The sequence below is a fragment of the Astatotilapia calliptera genome, chromosome 19 (assembly GCF_964374335.1).
Source record: "Astatotilapia calliptera chromosome 19, fAstCal68.1, whole genome shotgun sequence".
NCBI lineage: Eukaryota > Metazoa > Chordata > Actinopteri > Cichliformes > Cichlidae > Astatotilapia > Astatotilapia calliptera.
Genome location: NC_137440.1, coordinates 25999068 through 26020314, shown reverse-complemented (window position 1 = coordinate 26020314; position 21247 = coordinate 25999068). Strand labels below are relative to the sequence as shown.

At 42.1% G+C, this 21247-nt stretch overlaps 1 protein-coding gene across 8 annotated transcripts in view; it reads right to left on the bottom strand.

Moving 5' to 3' along the window:
• The window catches only part of qkia (QKI, KH domain containing, RNA binding a), a 78230-nt gene extending 58872 nt beyond the window's left edge, over window positions 1-19358 (bottom strand). For all 8 annotated transcript variants that reach the window (XM_080294088.1, XM_080294090.1, XM_080294093.1 and 5 more), the window contains exon 1: window positions 18925-19358. In XM_080294088.1, coding sequence (XP_080150214.1) covers window positions 18925-19069 — 145 coding nt within the window. In that variant the 5' untranslated portion in view covers window positions 19070-19358. The remainder of the gene's footprint in view (window positions 1-18924) is intronic.
• Window positions 19359-21247: the final 1889 nt, after the last annotated feature.

The window sequence follows — 21247 nt, the reverse complement described above, 5'->3', positions numbered from 1 at the left end:
AGGCTGGCTTTAAGAGAGAAGCCTCATGAGCTGAAAATGGTTTCACAAATTTGAGAGGAAATACTTTGTCCCCAAAAAAGCAGCAGCACAAGGAGAAAGCGCATCTGCTTCCCTTACATAGACCCTACAAACTATGCTTAGTTATGATGGGAACTGTTAAAACTTGTGGGTTAATTAGTATTAACCCAAGCACACAGAAAAACTAGATTGTTCTTCTGCATCCTGCGGGAACTCATTTCTCCACCTGGCAGACAAAAGATTGACTGTGCTGTGCGGTGACACACAAGAACCCTTCTCTTACTTTGCTTGTTGCCCATTTAACTCAACTTTTAATGTTTCAGTCAATGTAGACGCAAACAGGCATTTCATCCGCCAACGCCCCAGGCATTATGCTTACAAATCAGGACTTACATTTGAGACAGACACACACACACACACACACACACACCTCACAACAATGCAGAGGATGCTATGTAAAGTGAAGCACAGGATGCATTCTTTGAGCTCCACAAGATGTGAGAGCATGAGATAAGGAATGGGAAGAATAACAGGATGAAGAGTCAGGAAGCTTGCTGATGTGGTGTGTGTGTGTGTGTGTGTGTGTGTGTGTGTGTGTGTGTGTGTGTGTGTCTGTGTGTGTGTGTGTGTGTGTGTGTGTCTTGGCCCGTTTTGTGTTGACGCTCGCCTTCTGGACGGTGAAAAAAGGAGGTATCCTTTTCCTCTTTCCACAACCTGGAAGGGGCGGGGAGTTCAAGAAAAGTATCATTTCCTGTCAGTGGCCAGATACAACGCTATGCCTCAAAGACGCAACCCAGTGTCTGGCAGAATAACTTTGAGCTTAAAAATACACAACCACTTAGATGGTGAGCCGCCGTTCATTTCATAATATATTTTTGCTGTGTGTGCACACAGCTGCCCCCTTTTGTCACGCAACAATTCAAGGAAAGGTCCAGCTGTCAGAAGAGGAAGTGAGGGGAAGGAAAGGCTCCGACTGTCAATGTGACTGGAGGAGATAACATGCGCTGTGCTTCCTGTCCCCACCCCTGTAACTAAGGAGACCACAGTGCACACAACCAATGGCGAGGATGGAAGGGAGGATTATTTGGATAATTTGTAATACCCCCTACGTCGTCTTTGTGAACCGATCTCTTCCTCAGATGTTTTTCCCCTGACTATACAATTTACCCATGCTTCAACTCTTTCCTACAAACCGATCAGAACCCACAGGAAGCCGACAAAAAGCTGGTTTACCTGAAGGTCGTGCAGTGGAAGATTGGCATATTCAAAGATCATTCCATCACGTAAACGCTGCCAAGTGACGGCACAGAGAGAGTCTCAGACAGATGCACATTTTAACTGTAAACCTTGGGCAAAGCCTAACATCAACTGAGACTTCTGATTTTTGGCAAAGAACAGATGGGAGCAGAAGCTTGCAAGAAGTGCGGCACTGAGAATGTCAAACAGAAACAAAAATGTTTATTTAAAAAGGGGAATTTCACTTCTAAATCACATTGGCACATTTTCCATTTGCCTGTAGTGATTTTTATCTCAAAATACCAGAAGAATATAGACGAAAAAAACTGAGCAGAAGTCTCTATTTTAAGAAATCATAACTCAAAAATACTAAATTCGCCTAGTAAGCGGTTTCATATAGGAACTTAGTGTAGGAACAGTTTTCTTTCATTAAAAGTAAAAATAAAGTCTGTTTCCTAAAATCACAACCTGGTTATTCAAAAAACATTTAAACATTATCTGCACTTTCATGTGGAAATGATTTTATTTGTAGCAAACTGCATCCCACGGCAAAAGTGGTATGCACCGAGCTTATATTACAGAGTCGGCAAAATGGATGCCATTATAGACGATGATGACCCTTCTCAATGCATGTAGGTGTGTGTTTCCCTCTGTGGGGTGAGAGGGTTGGCTGGTGAATTTCTGAGTAACCTGGTCATGATTTCAGAAACCGGATGTCTCCAAATATCCAGTGTTATAGGACCCTTATTGAAATAAGTACAGAAATAGACACATTTTCCTCATAATTTTGAATAAAAGATGGAAGACTAAGTATGTTTTATTCATATCCATTTCCATGGAACAATATGGGGGGGGGGGGGGGGGGGGGGGGGGGAGTTAAGGGTCTCTTCAGGTGTCCACAGAGCAAACTCAACCTCAACACTTTCTTAAAGCAAGGCAAGCAAGTCAGCTTTATCTTTTGATCTGGCTCAAAAGATGAAGCCGACATAAAATATTTACAATAAATATTACGAGGAAAATACAAAATAAAATATGATGCAATTAAATTAAAAAGCAGTGCAATAACTCCTGGCTTTATGGATCTTGTCATAACCAGTTACTGGTTCAATAGGTAAGTGCAACCATAACAAATGTAGTCTGCTCTTTCATATAAGCAATACAGACGTTTGAGCACGTATTTTAAACGCCTTTTAATCCACCAAATGAGAACGTTAAGCTTTAAAAATGACAATTAACTTCCCTTACCTCCTCTCTAATGAGTGTCAGACAGTATACAACAAGACAGGAAGACTACGCATGTATTGTGTACCACAAATAACAGAAACCACTGAAACATTTAGTCAATCCATAAGTTAACAAATGATCTGTAAGGCTGGCGCTTTGCCCTGCTCTTTCCTGCACTCCACATTTTTTACTAAACTCAAATTTGTGCCAATGCACATTAGTAGTCACCCTGCTATGACAGCTATATTCACCTGCCATTATAGCAATACAAGCTTTAATGAAGCATTTCAATCTAACGCTGAAATTAAGTAAGGTGCGTGCCTATAGTCTATGTGCAGAAAAAGCTTGAGAAGGATATGAGTTATACATACAGGAAGACAAACAGGTTACATCACAGATTATATGCATGTTGTGTGTCTGTATGTCAGCTTCTTTTATCCCCAGGCGCTGGGCCTGCTGGGGCTTGTAGCTACCATCTTAAGTTCCAGTCCAACAGCCACTCAGTCGCTGTCCCTGGGTGTGACAACACACAGACATCCCAGCTGCTATTGTGTCTTTGTGCCGGCTCTTCATCAGCTTTGCAGTCTGATGGGCCCTTTTTTTCCTCCAGTATTTAAATCTTACCACTTTAAACGCCTACACTTGTTCGAAACAAATTAGGCATACAAAAACAAATGTGTTAAATATCTGTATAGATATGCATGGTCCTCTGCCAGAACAGGAATTATTCTGGACTAAGTATCCAAGGACGCATTGTGTAAGTGTTAGATAGTCATAACTCGGACTGTTCTTTATAGAGTAGCTGTATGTACTAAACAGGCCTGGCACGATGCAGACACACTTAAAAACTCTCCTGCTATGGGATGTACTTCCAGATTGCTTATCTTGAAGGACACACAACAACAAAAAATAAATTTCAAAAAAGGAAAGGGCTCCCCCTCACCTACCCTCTCTTCTATCTGTAGATCATAAGAAAAACTGCACTTTAGCTATGCATCTGTTTGGTCTGGCTGCCCCACAGATCAGCCATTTGATCTGTTTTGTCTGCCAAGTCATGTACCTTTCAGAGTATTTAAACAGAAGGATTTTAAGATTTTGAAGAGCTACAACAACTAGGTCAGAGTGTCAAAAAGGGAGGAGAGGAATATGAAGAAGAAGAAAAAAAAAAGTGGGAAGCGCTGTCGCTGACTCAACTGTCATTAACCAAGCTTCCACAATGTTTAAGCCTTTAAACACTGATCTGCCTCAAAGTGCTTGGATGTGGGGTGGGGTGGGCTTAACAAATCTGCAAGTGCAATGTACATGTGCACAATTACAGCCAGCGGACGCAGGCATGTTGTTTCCTACCAAACGACGATTGAGCTTGGCAGTGAGTGAGTGGAAAGCTGAGTGCACGCTTGGGTCCTGGGCGCAGACAGTTAGAGCTGGGCTGATGCAAACCGACAGACAACGTTACAGGCCTTTAATGTCACCACTGGTCCTCACATGAAAGAGGCAATGTAGCCCCAAGGCTGGATTTTTGCCACACATGCGAGTACAGAGGGAGGCTGGAGAAGTGAAAACAAATGGAAGCAGAGAGTGGGAGAAGAAAATAAAATAAAAAATCTGGAGAAACAGGAGATGAGAGGGGAGAACAAAAGGCAGAGGGGAAAAAAAACAATGATGGGAAGCTGTAGAGTCAGCCTGATAAAATAAATAGGTGAAAAGACAAAACTAGGAAAAATGAGTCACTCCCTGGGGAGAACAGATACCGATTTTTCCCCAACAATGAAAACGTTGCTTTTGCCGAGCAACACGTTATCAAAATGGAAGGCAACGTAACACAAATAGATGAGACGGATGCATGTACATGTTTGAGGCAGAAAGGAAGAAATGGGAGGGGGAAATAAGGAAAAAAAACTATGTGTATGTGCATTTTAGAGATGCAGACAGAGCAAGATTTCAAATGGTGATGAGGGAGGAGGAGACAGAACCAAGGTCTGGTTCATTCAGAGTGTCAGACGCTCAATAAAAATAAGGTTTCAGGAAGAACTCCCATCACAAACAGCCTAAAGTAGTGTCAGACAAATACTCTCCAGGAAAGCAGAGCAGGGAGCTGAAGAGAGGGGATTAAAGGGGACACAGAGAGAGACAAGTCCATCTCCTAGCAGACTATTCTTCACCTTAAGGTGTCAACAGCAGCTGGCACCTTGGCACCCTGCTCATGGCCACACCTGTCTCTCCTGCTGGGTCTACACACCTTCCATCCCCAGCTGCAATAAATCTTTTCTTCCCTTGGAAGGAAGGCAACTAAAAAGGCAACTAAAAAGAGAAAAAAAAATATTTTTATTTATTTTTATATATATATATATATATATATATATATATATATATATATATATATATATATATATATATATATATATATATATATATATATATATATATATATATATATATATATATATATATATATATCTCAACACAATGCTGGTAATCAAAAAAAAAAAAACCTCTTAAATCAACATTTTCAATGTCAGCGAGCTTATGCTGGCACCTTCTGTAATAAAATCTATACACACCAGCCGGAGAGAAGCGGCTGTATTCGTACCCAGGATGTACTGACGCAAAGGGGCGGGCAGTACTTCAGCATACTGTCAAACAGTGTTGTTTATTTTTATTTAAACAACACGTTTTTCTCGTCCAGCAACCACAAGTGCCACAAATACAGGAAAAAAGGACTTAAAAGCCTTTTTCAACCACTACTTTGACAGAGAAAGTGCTTATAGATTTGAAGCTCCTTCAATAAACCACATTAATCATTAAACAGTGACCAAATTATATTTTTTGGTTTTATTGTGGCAGTTTTACTGTATGTCACAGTTTATTATTTATTGATACTATTTAATTAATAGGCTCATTCTTCTGACAGGCATGTATGGAATATAAAACATTAATTAAACAGAGATAATAAAATAAAAGCATGTGGCCAAACTAATAAATCTGCTCTTCTAACCTCTAAGATTTGAACACAAAATAAATACTAGAGTCAGGCCATAACAGAGTACCTGTTATGGTTTCTGTTAGATGTAATGGCACTTTTTGTTTGCCACTGTTTTTAAACAATGTCAACATCTGGCTCGTTAGCATTAATGTGTCCACAGCCGAGAGCAGCTTTCAAACAAACTCTGTTTGGACTTATTCTTCCAAACTTTGCAGCACAAAATGATTGTATTGCCAGGAAAAAGCACCTGTTAGCCTCTAGCTGGGTTTCTCCTGGCAAAATGAGCCTTTGGGGTTACGCTCATAAGCACGATTGGTCCGCTTATAGTTAAGGGAACAAGCATGTTAACTTACTTAGCAGAAGCCTGTATTGTTTCCTGTTATTTCTGGCCATTTGACAAAATAAAATAAAGCATTTTAATCTTATCCAAATTAAACTACACTTAAATCAAAACAGCTGTCTACTTATTCTTTTTTAAATAAATAATAAAAAAAATAAAAATCACAGTTCTGGTGATTTTCCTTTGGTGGAAGGGTGGGTACCAAGTTTGTTTTTCAATGCAGGAAGCGCATTTATTAACCTAGAGTAACATGTTCATTATGCTGGCCTCATCTGGAGCTGTCTGTACCCCGCCTGCAGTGAACTTTAAGCATGGAGGGAGCCTGTCCAGGAATGAGACAAGACGAGTCTCATTTTGAGACTGAAAACCTTACAAAGAGCTGACCCAACTCCTTCCTGTTATATTTTTCATCTTCCATCTGTCTTTATCGCTTCTGAATGTAGCAACAGAGTCTCAGACTGCCACTTGGCTAACTAGCATTATGTAGGTGGTGAAATTTAGCAAATGTGCAGTTTTTGGTGGTACAAATAGTTTGTGTTACAAATTACAGAACTCATAGTTCAGTAGAATTGGTTACATAATATCAATTGCCTTATACATACAAATTGACATTAATAGACTATAAACTCTTTGATCTGCCATGGTGGTCTTTTTTTCTGCTCACCTATATAATGTATGATATTGTGTCAGGAATACCACCAGCAGTATGCAGCAGCTTTATAAAGTGGTACATCCAGGTCACATTATTAACCAAGTGGTAAATACAGAGTGTAAAAAATTAACTGCAATCCTCTGGGCTTTTTTGACAGATAGCACTTGTGTGCATGCTGCTATGTGAACCGGTAGGAATGACCCAGTGTGTGAGTCTGGCCCATTAGAGCACAAAAAGCCATTGTGCATCATTTGCTGAGAGGAGGAATGGGGAGACAGAGGGGTGGCGTGTGGAGCTGAGGGAGGGGTCAGTGACCTTCTTCATAACCAACCAGATGACCTCATTCACAGCACATAGGAATCCTCTGTCTCCCCCCACTGTTCTTTATCACATTCACCATCCTCCCATTGCTCTCGGAAGCCTAACTCGCCTTTTTTGCTTTCAGCGAACACAATAAATTAACTGAGTGGGGACAAGCTCATGCCCTAACCCTTTCATATAGACGACACATTCTTTCCTGCCAGTTATCCATGTTTTTTATGCCAGTCTTTCCCATGTTGCACAAAGTGTGACAGGGACTCTTTGTTTCGCCAATTAAAGCCTAATCATATGAAAACACCTATTGTTTCTGCTGTGTAATCTCCTCCCAACCCATGCACTGATAAGGATAGGCAGACTTAAGCCTCGCTACAAACAGACAAGCAGCAACAAACACTAAACGAACACAACAGGCTCAAAACTGGTTCACTTTCTGTCACAGAACTTAGTTCATGAGCTGCTCCTGTCACCGTGGGCTGCATGTGCTGCACATGGGCATAAATTATGCTAAGCAAACCATGTTTTGTATTACAGCAGAAGACTGCAGGGCAGACAGCCACTGTAAAATACAACTGTGCAACACATGTAATTGGAGTTGGGCCAGACAGTTACTATGTGTGACTGTGTCACTGAGTCAGAGTAAACCCTGTTCAATCAACTGAACCACTGCTGTACAGGTTGAAGGAACAATGACATAAAAATCTACAGAGGACAAAAAAAAAAGACTGCTGTTTGTAAAAGAAATGTGTGCACCTCTATCCAAGACAACATAACTCCATCACTACAAACACGAATGAGAACACCAACAACAAGGACAGTACAGGGACTGCTACCTGCAATTAGTGTGACCAGGTGTCCCACTTAATGTATGGCTGCACAGCATTTTTATCCCTCGTCTCCCCGACCCACATATTGAGACAACATACCACACTTGGATTGGTTCAAGCTAACAAAATTCAACACGCGAGTCTCACAAGAAACATGGCTGCCAAAGACATGAGCCGTTTATGGATGAATAAATAGAAAAACTCAGAGATAATTAGCAGAAAGAACAGAAGCTGAAGTAACACTTTTAAACCACTGTAACACTGTGATGACATTAAAACTGTAAGACTATCACTCAGGGGCATTAAAGCAATTTTTAGCTTTTATTTATCCTCGTAGGAAGTTGTAAAATGTGCATTTAAATACAATAAACAACATCTGTTTATGCGCCTGATCCCAAATCTCTAACCTGTCTAAAAATTAAGACCATCTCATGCCACATAAAAATCTTTTCCCCACCACATGTTACAGGTCTGCTACTGGTAACGTGCTGTTTTATTAGATAAGAGGGACAAATGTTGCCTGGTATTAGTAATAGAAACACTTTAAACTTGAATATCTGCTAAAAAAATGATGCTCCTTTACCAGCATCTTAGCTTGTAAACTAAGAGAGTTCATATGCCTATGTCATCTACGCCAGCGGTCCCCCAACCCCCGGGCCTCGGACCGGTACTGGTCCGTGAGTCGTTTGGTACCGGGCCGCGAGAGTTGAGGCTCAGGTGTGAAATGTATGGTTTTCAGGGTTTTTAGCATTATTTTGTTATCGTTTTTATCGTTAACTCTGTTTTCCTGGGTCTTTTCATGTGTGTTATGAATAAATCTTCTTTTTTTTCGGTACCGGTACTAGTTTTATTTTGTTGTATTTATCCGCAACACCTTAAAGGCCGGTCCCTGAAAATATTGTCGGGCATAAACCGGTCCGTGGCGCAAAAAAGGTTGGGGACTGCTGATCTACGCCTAAAATAAATACATAAAAAAAGCCTTCCTGCATGATTTGATAGAGGACATCCTCCTTCACTCTGCTGACATGTGTGACAAAACCAGTTTCACAGTCTTTGAAACTATCTTTATAACTGGTAAAAGTTAAATATGTCAAAGGCCTCTCTTGATTAAAAACGAAAGTAATTTAGTACTCATATAACACAATATCGAAGCTTTTACCCAGTATATAAGCATTTAAGAGAAGTCTGCATGCATGTGAAATCCTTAACATTAGGGCTGCACGATTAATCGTTAGAAAACCGCGATCTCGATTCATACTTATGTGCGATCTCATTTCCAAATGACAACGATTTAAAAAAAAAAAGAAAAAGAAAAAAAGACGACGATTGTACCGCATTTTGATCCGGGACGTACTCTGCATGAAAACAAGCGCTCACTCTTCCTGCTCAACAAATGACAAGGGCGGAGCCTTATACCACGTGATACAGAAGCTGTGCCGTGTGATGCTAAAATTAGCAGGGAAAAAACAACGGAGAGCACATCAGGGATGACGAGAAAGTGACAGGAGAAAATCCGTCCCAGTCAACCACCCAAACATCAATAACGGGAACCTTATACAGCGCTTCCCTATACCTGTCGAACTCCCGCAGGCACAAAGAAATTACGGAGGCTATCACTTATCACCTGACCAAAGATATGGCTCCCATCGACACTGTGCAAAACGAGGGATTTAGGAAAATGATCAACACCCTAGACAAACGCTACACAGTGCCGTCCTGCAACTATTTTTCTATTGTTGCACTACCTGCTCTATACATGCAGTGTCGAGCAACGGTGGAGACGGAATTTCAAGCAGTACAACATTTTGCGGCAACAACAAAACGTGAGAAATTTGTTGTTTTTATGTTTATTTATTGTTTTTATGTTCAGTCTCAACTGTTAGGAAGTTGATGTGCAGTTAATAAGTGCAATAAATATTTATACTGGAAAAGAAAATCGTGAGAGAATCGTGATCTCAATTCTAAACCAAAAAAATCGTGATTCTCATTTTATGCAAAATCGTGCAGCCCTACTTAACATTGAGGAGATTTCTACAAGATGAACTCAACTTTTTTGTGGGGGTTTGGGACTTCAAACAACATCCTGAAAATATTTATTATATTTACAATTGTTTGGAACAATGCTGACATTATTTCTGGCACCAGTTTGTTTTTTTTTCTCAGAACTGTCAATTCTGTTCAAAGCAGGACCGGAGAAATCTAAAGGGACAACAACATCTAAAGAACAATGCAGCAAGCGTCTTTACAAGAGATCGACTGCATTCAAGATGAAAAGCCGACTGCCCTGGGTAAAAATACAAACAAAACACGACTCGCAAAATTCTGCATCATTGTGTAATTAGAGCTCCCAAACCAGAAAAAGTCTGTGAAGGACACATCAAACGACATCTCAATCTCTGCCTTATCAAACTGGACGCCAGAAAGCTTGTTTAGAAATGTCTTTAAGACAATGACACGTTTGAAATTAAAATATAAGAAACAGGTGAAAAATACAAAAACCATAATAACTCATAATAACAATATATAAAAACTGCAGCTTTAAGGCAGCAGTGCAGATGCCAGATTAAAAGTTGGCATTGAAGCAAATGGCGCAGTATACAGGCTAAAGGCATCATTTTGCAAAATTATGCAATTTACAGTGAAATTTTTACAGCACGTTGCACAATGACACAACTAACAAGCAACAGTACTGTGAATAGTAGAGTATGGCTTTTGAAATGCAAGGACGGAAAACGTGTTGAAAGCACGGTGGCAAAATGCTCAGTAGTGATCTCACTGCCTCCTCCTACTTCACTTTCTTTGGCCCCTACAGGAGGTTATGGCAGCACTGCCTGCTCTTGCCAAGCTTCACAGAAACAACAAGGGCTGCTGAGGAACAGTTAAATTATTCATCTCAGATTCATCAGCCTGCGACTAGTTAGAAACCCCTGCAAAGGCTGAAAACCACAGGCAGACTGATTTAACGCTGGGTGTTATGAATAGGAAAGGGCCAGAGGACGCTTTGGGCAAACGGGGGTTATATGAGAGTATAGAAACGTTACAAAGCTAAAAAATAAAAAAATAAAAAAAAAGGGGGGGGGGGGGGGTAAGAAAGAACGTTTCTGCACTTTGATATTTCCACAGGAGTTGAATCAAGTTTCCTGTTGCTGGCTGTTAGGGAAAAAAAATTTCACAGAGTCAAAGACAAAATTATTCATCGAGCATTTCCAGGCATTTAAAGCAAAGGAGTAATTCCTACGTGTCACGGTGGCATTCGCATTAAGCCGAGCTAAAACACTCTATGAGAGCAAGTGTGGGGAAAACAAACACCAGGCTGGAGGTTAAGTGTTCTGACTGTGCTCCGGTGAAATTCCTGAGCTGGCTGCCAACGTTCGCTTTGCCATTCCTCCTCTGAAAGGAGAAAGAAAATGAATGCAGATCGGTGGGCGAGTGAGACGGGAACAGAGTGAGCATTCAGCTCTTCTTTTTTTTCCCCCTCATCTCCTTTTATGATAAAAATAGGGGACGAAAACAGGATATGGTGCTGGTCAATTATAACCAGTGTATGTGTTGGGACAGTTCAGACTTTAAAAACAGAGTGGAAAGGGGAAAAAGAGAGAAAATGAGGTGGACTTCTGTGAGTGAGGCCAGTGGGAGAGCTGTTTGAGGCATGCAAAGAATGTAGCAGGGTGGGGCCCATACTTCTGTAACTGAGAAATATAGCGCAAGTTGCGTATTTATATAAATGTGCAACGGAGGAACCAGATAAAAGGTGATTCATTGTGTAATCTAAAATAAGTAATAAAAATAAAATAAACAGACAGGCTCACCTCTGTGGGTCTGGAAACAAAAACAAAACAAAAACAGAGCTTGTCACCACAGCAAGAAAACAGCTCCCCCTCCCTCCCCGTGCCTGTCTGAAGGAAAACAAACCACTGAGTCCCCCTCTTTATAGCACTTTCCTGTCTGAAGCAGGCATGACTTCCTGGATATGTTATTCCATCAGACACAAAAATTTAAGACAGATTGTAAAAGCTGACAAAACTTGGGTCAAATGCAATGGTGGAGCTCTAGTTTTAGAGACGGGAACAAGTAACCCAATTTACTGAACAAGTCTGTGTCAGGAAGCTGTTGTAAGATTACGACATCCCTCAGTTCATCTTCCGCTTTAATCCTGCTTGTCATCATCTAATGAAACACAGAAACAAGTATGACTCCCACTTTAACAAGAACCACGATTTTCCAGGAAGATTTCCGGTCCATCTGGTTACCTTACTCTCTTATTGCTCATTCTGATGCAATGGCTCTGCTTTTAGGGAAAAATAAAGAGAGATAAAACTGCCTGCAGCCATGTGTGGCCTAACAGCCAGCAGCTTCATAAGGAAAGACACTTAGTCTTGGCGACACAAGCCTGATAGTCAGCCAGGCAGTTGGGGCAGGGCACGAAGACAGGAGGCCAGGCAGAGAAATCGCTGATAAGGAGTCCCCAGCACTCACGGGATTGAGTCCTGAGATAAGACCCTGGAACTGTCAGTGGATGACTTTATCATACAGCATCCACAGGGTGGGAGTGGTTTTCTCGGGGCGAGAGCAGCACCAGGGGAGCAAGATGGCTCCAGGGCCAGAAGCTGCGGTGGGGGTAGGCAGAGGTACAACAGAAGAAAGTGTCAAGCATATGCTGTGACTCTGTTTCCTTCTACAAACCCTCCACATCACCCTGTCAGACTTGTGCCACCACCTAATTTATTACCAGGGAGGAGAGACCGCGTAAAGGAACCACATTAGGGCCAGAGTAAGGCCCACTAGTGTGTCTACCTGATGTGCATGCACAATCGTATATATGCAACTGTTTGTGGTACATCAGGTATGATTCTCTACTGGATTATATACAGAGTTTCTCCTGTCTCAAAATCGGACTTTAGGGGGAAGGGGTGGATGAAAACACATGTACAGCAAGCACAACTGGGCCAAATGTAGTTAAGGGAATGAGTCTGTGTTACTATACTAAACAAAGATCTGTTTATTTCCCTGATATTTCTGGTAAAAATGCTGTTTAAAGAGAGAGGACAGATGGCTTGAAAGAGGAGTGAAAGAAGCCATCTATGTCCACTGTGAGCAACCATCTTTGAACAGAGGCGGGGGTTTACGACACCAACTCTCTGCCATCTATAATCCAGTTTTGAGATCCCTTCCCAGACACCTTAACGCCCACTCACATCCTGGGCCATCTGACCTCAGGAATTCGCATGATAAGGTGGGGCCAGGTTTCACAATGAACACACCCGAAACTCTGGCTGATTGGGACCCACACCCAGTTTCACACCTAGGCTCAGGCGATTAGAGGATCATCAGGGGGTCCTTTTGTCCCTCTGTGGGGGGATACTCCCACTAGGTTTATATCTGGGACTCTCCACCATTTGACCTTAGAACGGAAGAAGCTTCTCGGATGAGAGGTGAAACGTCTTCAAGCAACTTAAAGAAGTCCAGACGCTTTTCTTTGCAAGCTCCTTTGACTGCTGTTTAAAGAGTTTTTTCCTTGGTAGAAAGTGTTTTAAAAAACAAAAACAATATTCATATGCTGAAAAAACCCACATATAACAGCAAGAGCACGTTTTCAAAGTCACGGGACGTATGCTGGAAGGTGAACCAAGTTTAGTGCTGATCTCAGCACATGAGAACTGGAGGAACACTGGTTCAATGAAACGCTGTAGTGGTACACTCCTAGCATTTCTAGATTATCGGTAGATATGAGAAGTTAAAACAAAGAAGTTAAAAGGTTAAACATTGCTGCCCTCATTAGCTGGTATCTGAAATAGAGCTTGCTTGAGATTATTTCATGTTTTGTTAACATACGACACAAGGGAACTAGTGGAACTATCATGTTACGACACTGCCTGTTGCTAGCCGTAGCTGCGGCCCCAATGGACGCTGGCGCTTCTTTCTCGCCCTCTCTCTCTCTGACAGAAACCATTGTGGTCCTGTTGTTGTACCTGTAGAAAAATGACCAGATGTATGACAACTGCAGTAAACTAGTATTTAACTACGCAAAAGTAGCAATATAGCTACTGTACAGGTGTCTGGGTGCAAGCTTGGAAGAAAGAAAAACTGCAGCTGCTAATGCTTGCCGCTCTTATCTAATATTGTGTGCATGCAATGCGATGCATGGATCAAAGAGCCACAGAATTCAGCAACATTTAAAACACAATTTTATTCTATAAGAATATAATTAAATGTTTTAGAGAACTGTTAAATACTTTTAGACTAGCTGAGCATCTGGAGCTGGGACAACCAGGAACATCCCTGCTATAGACACCGAGAAAGGCAAAGTAAAGATCAGTTTACCGTAGTTCTTTATTGTTAGATAACATATGCAGAAAAAACCCTTCAGAGTAATTTACCTGCCGACAGCTATATAAGAGGCACTGTGTGGGTCATATGCAGAATAACCAATAATCATAATATACTTATTGAGCAATCAAAATAGTTATTGGATTCCGCTCTAGGGGATTTAACAGGTTTCTGCTTGCAACAACAGCCTTGGCCTAACACCCCCCAACTTTATCTGTGTTCCCTTACAGCTCTGAGCACTATCTCACTTTGTGAGCTGTGCTCAATCTTGTTAGCTGCTAAATTGATTGCATGTCAGAGGTTACTGCAGGTCCAGCCCTGTGCCGAGGAACGCCAAGGGTCAAGCTACAGTGGGAGGGCAGTGCAGCAATGGCAGACACAGGAATACAGGGGGAGGAGAGGGGGGACTGCTATACACGAAAGACTGACAGAAATGTGGGACGTCAGGTAGAGAACAGAATTCAGACTTCCAGCAGTCACCCATTTATCACAATCTGTTCACTAAAACAGCTGTTCCCTGAAGACCAATTCCCCACAAACGCACCACAGTGGACAGCAGACTGTTTGTCCTCCAGAATGCTGACAGCTCTCACAGGAATGTCCTGTTAAAACGTGACACACAGAAATAAACAAGCAGACACTAAAACTGTATGCAAAGGGAAATGATGTAGCTAGGAACAAGTGGCACATTGCACCACGTGGCTTCACCGCACAATTGCACATTTAATCTATTATAGCAACAATCCACAAAAATAGGCACATTGCTAAGGCTGGGTATTGTGGCCCAAAATGCTGATTTTCCATTTTGGAGGCTAATGGATGATTTACTACGTCAATGTATTAGTTTACTCGCCACTCAAGACAAATCGTGACTCAAAAACAGCTTATTAAAATAAAACTGAAGGCCTGCACAAAACAAACAAAGAAAACAGCACCACTAGCAACTGCTAATGTTTACATATTGCAATTATAAAGAAAAACACTAAGAGCAGCTGGGCAACAATAACAAAATAGCGAGAGGGGGTACAATGTTATTCCCACCAAGCTAATGCTTGTGTAATTTCTCTTTGCTGGTGCCCGGTCTTGTTACACAAAATGAAAGTAAGACCACTAATGTTAGCCATTTTTAAACTGTGGTTTTGGAATTGAAACAGAAGCTAACATGTGAATCGCATTGCTCCCATTTTACAACATGCCTTTGTCTAAAGTCCTGAGCAGCTCTGCTGTGCAGCTGCTGTTAGTTTTCAAAAACTTTACATGTCTTTGCAAAACTGACCAATTTTTATATCTGTGGAGTAATCTGACTACATTTCTTCATCTTCATTTCATCATAACAGGAGCTCAGAATAAATATATTGCTGAGAAATCTGACTATTTTGCCCACCCACAGACACTCATCAAACTTCATGGCAACAACTAATAAAAATCTTGCCTTCAACATTTCCCGTACTTCACTACTAGGACTGCATTTCTAGATGTTATACAGTCTGTCTCCTTCTACCAAGAGAAAATATAGCAGTTTGAAGCAGCTTGTTGGCAGGCAGATCGTAAAGAGAAATAAAAAAAACTCCACAGCAGGTGTCACCTCAGGGAGATGAACAACTGCAACGGAAGGGGATTTCAAAAAGGGGGGCACGTCAATCGGCCAGAGTGACCTTGAGGGACAACATGCATGCTGGGAAAGTAACGGGGTCGTCCGTGCACGCAAGCTTGCTAAAACAGGGCGGGAGCGGTGGTCGCATAGGAGGGTGGTGTCGGCTTTCTTGCGCACATGGAAACAGCTGTGTAGACATGCACAAAATGCTGGGCGGGAGGGTGGGGTGGGGGAGATGAGCAGCTGTCGGAAGGGTGCACTGAGAGATGGGAGGAATTGGGAGAGTTTAAAATATTCAACTGCAACTGGTTATATTTTTGCTCTCATTAGCAGCACTTAAATCTGACAAAGGAAGGCGTTTAAGCCGTTCAGTCACATTTAAGCCCACAAAACAGACTCAGAAAGCAAAGCCCATCCTCTGAGAATTAGTTTTAAACAATACACAAAAAACGTCCAACACTAATGTAAAGCTTTATCAACAAATTAGCACAGTCATTAACTTTTTGTTGTTTGGCACAGTATACTTGCCTTCATGGGACACCTTCAATGTGCAAGAAATGGCTGAGATATCGAAGGCACGTAGCATACTCCGTGGGGAAAACAGCGTAACTTGTTAGGTCAAATACAAGTCAGACCTCAGTCTATCCAGTCTGACTAGAAAGGAAAGAGAGATGCTATCTTTACTACTCAAATGTCAACTACCAACCGCCATTTTTTTTTTTGTTTTAAATCACAACTCTACACTACTTTTCTGAACTTCGGGAGGAGCAGACATCCAACATCACATGAAACGCAACATAAACAAGCCTGATTCTACTAGATGTGGTGGGGCCTGCTTACAATATATACAAGGGGACGAGGGGACCGAGAGGAGGTCTGCTCCAAATACCACATCAGAGTTTTGGCCCCCTCCACAGGGAGATGAAACCAAACAACAGAAGAAGCCAGACAGTCAGTCAGACAGGCCTTCACTACCATCATCTGATACACACATGCAACTTTTAGCAGCAGGGTAAAGTTTGGGCTGGTGCCGTGGAAACCCTCAAAAACATCAGATGTGCCGTTTTAGAGGAGCGAGACTGGGAAGTTACAAGTGATTTCTTAAACACCAGAGGACTGGATGGTTTTGCAAGTTTTTTAACAACGGGCGCTGCAACGAAGCATCAGACCAGAGCACCGAGTCGCTTGCAGAAAGCAAATGCAATTTTTATCCAACTCCTCCTTGACTTAAGAGTCCGTTTAATGAACACAACTGGGAACCTTTATCAGCTCAGCCTTTTTAGTATTCCTGAGATGCAAACAGATACATTTTAGTTGGCCCCATGTATAAAAAGTCAATAGACAGAAATGCATTATTTGCATGGAGTTCTTTCTTTTTGAGGGGTTAACTCAAAAGTTTACCAAAAGCAGCAGGGCTGAGCTGTTAACAGTGTGGATGAGAGGAAAAAAAATAGGAGAATACATCTGCTTCCTAACTCTCCCTCAAATGAAAACACCAACACACCCAGCAGTCCCACATGACTACAATAAAAGTGCAAGATATTTCATCAGTTTTGTGAAGTATTTATGGGGTGTGGAGACGATCAAATTGGAGGCCGAAATCATTAAAAACAAAAAAATACGTGTGCATTGCAGAGCTGCAGATTTTCTGAGAACATCATGCATAAGAGACTTTAGCAAGCCTCAAACTAAATAAAAAAGATGAAGAAGTGCAATTTTCTACTAATAAAAAAGCACTATAAAAATGTCCTATAGGCAAATGAGAAGACTTCACTATTTACTGCACCAAAGCAGCACCCAGGCTTAAACTTAAAGTCAATGTACATCCGTTTAGCGTTATGCAAGCTTTAGTTTCATAGTGGCAATAAGTAAACAGCTCCGCATTTGTCTTGTTTATCGCCCATCAAGACGGCCAGAAAATCTTTGCAGACCGGTTTAGCAACTACATACTACAGAGCCTACTCATCCAGACATGTTACCGAAACTCATAGGCATGCGCTACTTTCAGGTCCTCTTTCCTCTTAAGAAATAGCCCGTTCATGCTGTAGCTTACGGGGTAGTCTTATTTTTAAATTCATCGTGATGTCCGATCCAAAGCTACACACGAAATGCATGGGGACAGTCTGCCAGGGGGCTGTGGCGCTCTCTAGTGTCCCCAGCTCAGTTACATAAACCACAGGTCCAACCTTCCGCTTAGACCAGCTTATGATAATGATACTATCAACATAAACGGCAAACAATCCTGGGTTATCAAAGCCACAAGGGGTGCCAAAATCAGTGACAGGGCGCAGGAAACAAATTCTGGCTGCCAAATCCAGCCTGGACGGCGCCGCTGACAAAAAAAAGGGCGACGCAGTTTTGGTAGGGCAAGCTTGACTGGTTTAAAAAAAAAAAAAAAAAAAAAAGAGGGGAAAAAAGAAAAAACACGACGGCAGCTGCAGCAGGGGAAGGAAATACAGACAAGCCCCCTTCTAGGTTTTAAGGCAAATGTTGTAGTAGCCAAAAGAAGAGGGAGAAAGACAGCGGTGCCGCGTTTAATGAAAAAGTTAGACGGCTGAAATAATCTTCCGAGTACCGCCCCCCCCCCTCCTCGCAGCAACTCAGTGGCCATTGTTTGGGCAACAAGCAGAGACATTCCGCCGTGCTGTTAGACTCGGCCGCTGGGCAACAACTAACACGACCCTCGGAGTAAGGCAAAAAGAGAGGAACACGAGCAAACCCAAACACCCCCCAACGTGTGTTTATAGCAGTGTTAAGCACAGCAATTGCAGTCTGTTTATTACATACGTGGCCAAGTTAACGCCACTGCCTGGTTCTTGAAGAGTTCAGCAGACACCCAGACAGGCTAGCTGAAAATGTTGCTAACCCGAGCGGCTAAACTGCTGTGTGGAACATGTGGAACCAGGGCCCCAGAGATTGTTCTTTTTTTTTTTTAAACTGAGAACAACATTTGTATAACCTGAAATAAATAAAGATATTTTTATATCTTTATTTATTTTTATAAACTTGCCTGTTAACACGTCTGACAACATGACAGTGATATGCGATTTTTATTTCTTAGGCAAGTAAGAGAAAGTTTTCATCTCGTCGTCACAAAGTCAAGAGAGCAGCAGAAAACTCCGGTGGACTCGGAGCTCAGGGAGAAACAAACTCGCTCCGGTAGGATACTAGTGCGTTTCTTGGGTTGTATTGTGGGGCAATTCTCACTGGAAGTTGGTACTACTACGCCTGCCACCGCCTGGAATATCGGGGTGCCCTCTGCTAGTGTATCCCCGGGTTTCGCTAACGATTTGCGGCAGGGATGCCCAGCGAAGCCGTGCCGACACCGGACTGCACCGTGGTCATGCTTTAACCCACTCCCCCACCTCTCCAACGAGGAGGGTGTCTCTCCAGAAGGCCACTTACCTTCATCCAGAAGCCTCTCTAGGTGTGTGAAGATGCCGCAGAGATTTGGCAAACTGGTCATGAGCTTCTTCTCGTTCAATAATTGCATTAAATAGTCGGGACTCGGCCTCGGTCGCTCCTTCACTTCGACCTCTCCGACCATCATCTTTGCGGCGAGAGCGGAGAACAAACCACCGCGAAGCACAGAATCCTCTTTTAAGGAAAAGAGAAAAAAAACGAAAAAAGAAAAAAAAAAACTTGCGGCTCCTCGTTTCCCTCCTCCTGATAATCAGAAGACTCTGTGAGACCCCCCTAAAATCAGGTTTGGTTTGTTCTTGTTGTTTGAGTGGAGAGGGGGGACAAAAAAAAGAAACCGTTATCTCCCTTCCACAGACTCGTGCGCTGTACTCTCCTCTACGCCGTGTGCGCTCGGGGACGTTCGATTCCACCACTGTAGGCGCGAGAGCCTGTTCCACCGGAAAGGGTCCGCCCTCCTTAACGCTCATTGGACATCTTGCTTTACAGAGTAACCAATCATTCCTCAGATCCGAGCTACAGGGGCGGAGTCGAGTCGTTAGCGGAATGACGGACGGGTATTGTAGCCAATGAGACGCAGTGCGCAGGAATGCACATAATGCTTCTAATATGTTGTCAACAGAATAGAACACATTTACCTCCTCCTTCCCCCAAACTAACAGCAACATTTTCCAGATTTAATCTTAGTCTCTCATTCTTTGTTCCTTAATAGCCTGACACTGCCATAAGTAAGTTCATAACTGTCATACCACACCATTCATGTGTGTCAAAGGTTCATGCAGTGGAATGGCTTCATTTTAAGCCCAAAGAACAAACATCAGACACAGCGATAATTTCACCTAAGATATTGTTTACAATCAGATTTTTGTGTATGCATGGATATGTAGTATCCTGATGGAAATAAGAATACAGGTGTCTATACAGCCTATAGTGGCTGAGGCTTGGAGGGAAGCTATTAGAAGCCTGGATACCATTATAATTCCTACAAAGGGATATCAATAACATATTTTTTCATCTTCCAAATAAGATATGTCATTATTAGGAGAGCCATACAACCTCCAGTAAAGAAATGCTTTCATAATTAAATTTTTACCCCCTAGCAACATAAGTTGTAAGCATAGAACAACATAATGACTGTCTCCAGAGTCTTTAGATGTGGAGCACTTTCAGCCATTAAGTTGCTCAGCTGTTCTCATCGCTGTGGTTGCATTAACTTTTTCATTGGCGAAAGAACAAAGAAATCCTTTATATTGCACAAGGACATACATGTTGTGTCAAAACTTCAGCCCCGCTTGTCATTCAGACTGTATGAGGCCTGGTGTGATTCCAGGTCTCGGTAATGACGTGTATGGGTCTCCTAATCTATGGAGTAGTCAGCTGATTTGAAAAGTCATACGTGGGTTGAGTGCTTCATGCACAGGGTTTGTGTGCAGCAGAGGCAGTACACTTGCCAAGACCAACCTACGAATCAGGATGATTGTGGATTTCATGTGTGGGCTCCACTCTGGGATGCTAAAATATGAAATAAAGATCAAACTTGCAGTTCATATCCTACAACATGCCTATTGTTACTCAAGACTTGTACATCTTGTTATCCGTCTGGGACTGATTGATCAATGCTCTGGTAATCAATAGAGACTTTTCATTGTCCTGTCCTTGGGAGAACCTTTCAACATGTCCTTTGAAGATTAAAATACTTGATCGATGAAATGCACGCATGCAACCAGCTACCTCAACTTAGATCTGATTTGTGTGAAAATAAACCACAACTGGTGCAATTTTAACAGCTGTTGGTTAAGAGGCACCAAACTATGTCTGAGCCATGACCTTGGCAGCCATTCGATTTGTTCGCTTGTTGCTCACCCACTTGTGTTTTTGTATAACAAAAAAAAAAGGAAGAAAGTCCCTACAGTGGGTGCTTAAACAGCTGCATCATAACCTCCTGGCTTTACTTTGTCGCCACTGTGTTGCAATGAAATACAAACAATCTGGTCCAAGGTATTAGAGTCAGTGCAGCATGTCCAATAAACTGATCAAACAACACTAACTATATGTGGTGATGTGCTTGGACTAACATTGTCCCGCAGTATTATTAGCTCAAAAAACATATGCCACTCATAACATACCAATCAGCCAAATCATTAAAGCCACTGAGATGTGAAGCAGATAGCATTGAGCATCTCACTGTAGTGCAACGTTCTCTTGGGAAACCTTGGTTGCAATCACGTGGATCTTTCTTTGATACATAACAAATGCACCCACCGGTCCCACTGCAATTCCATCTGCTAACGGTGGGCTCCCTTAGCAG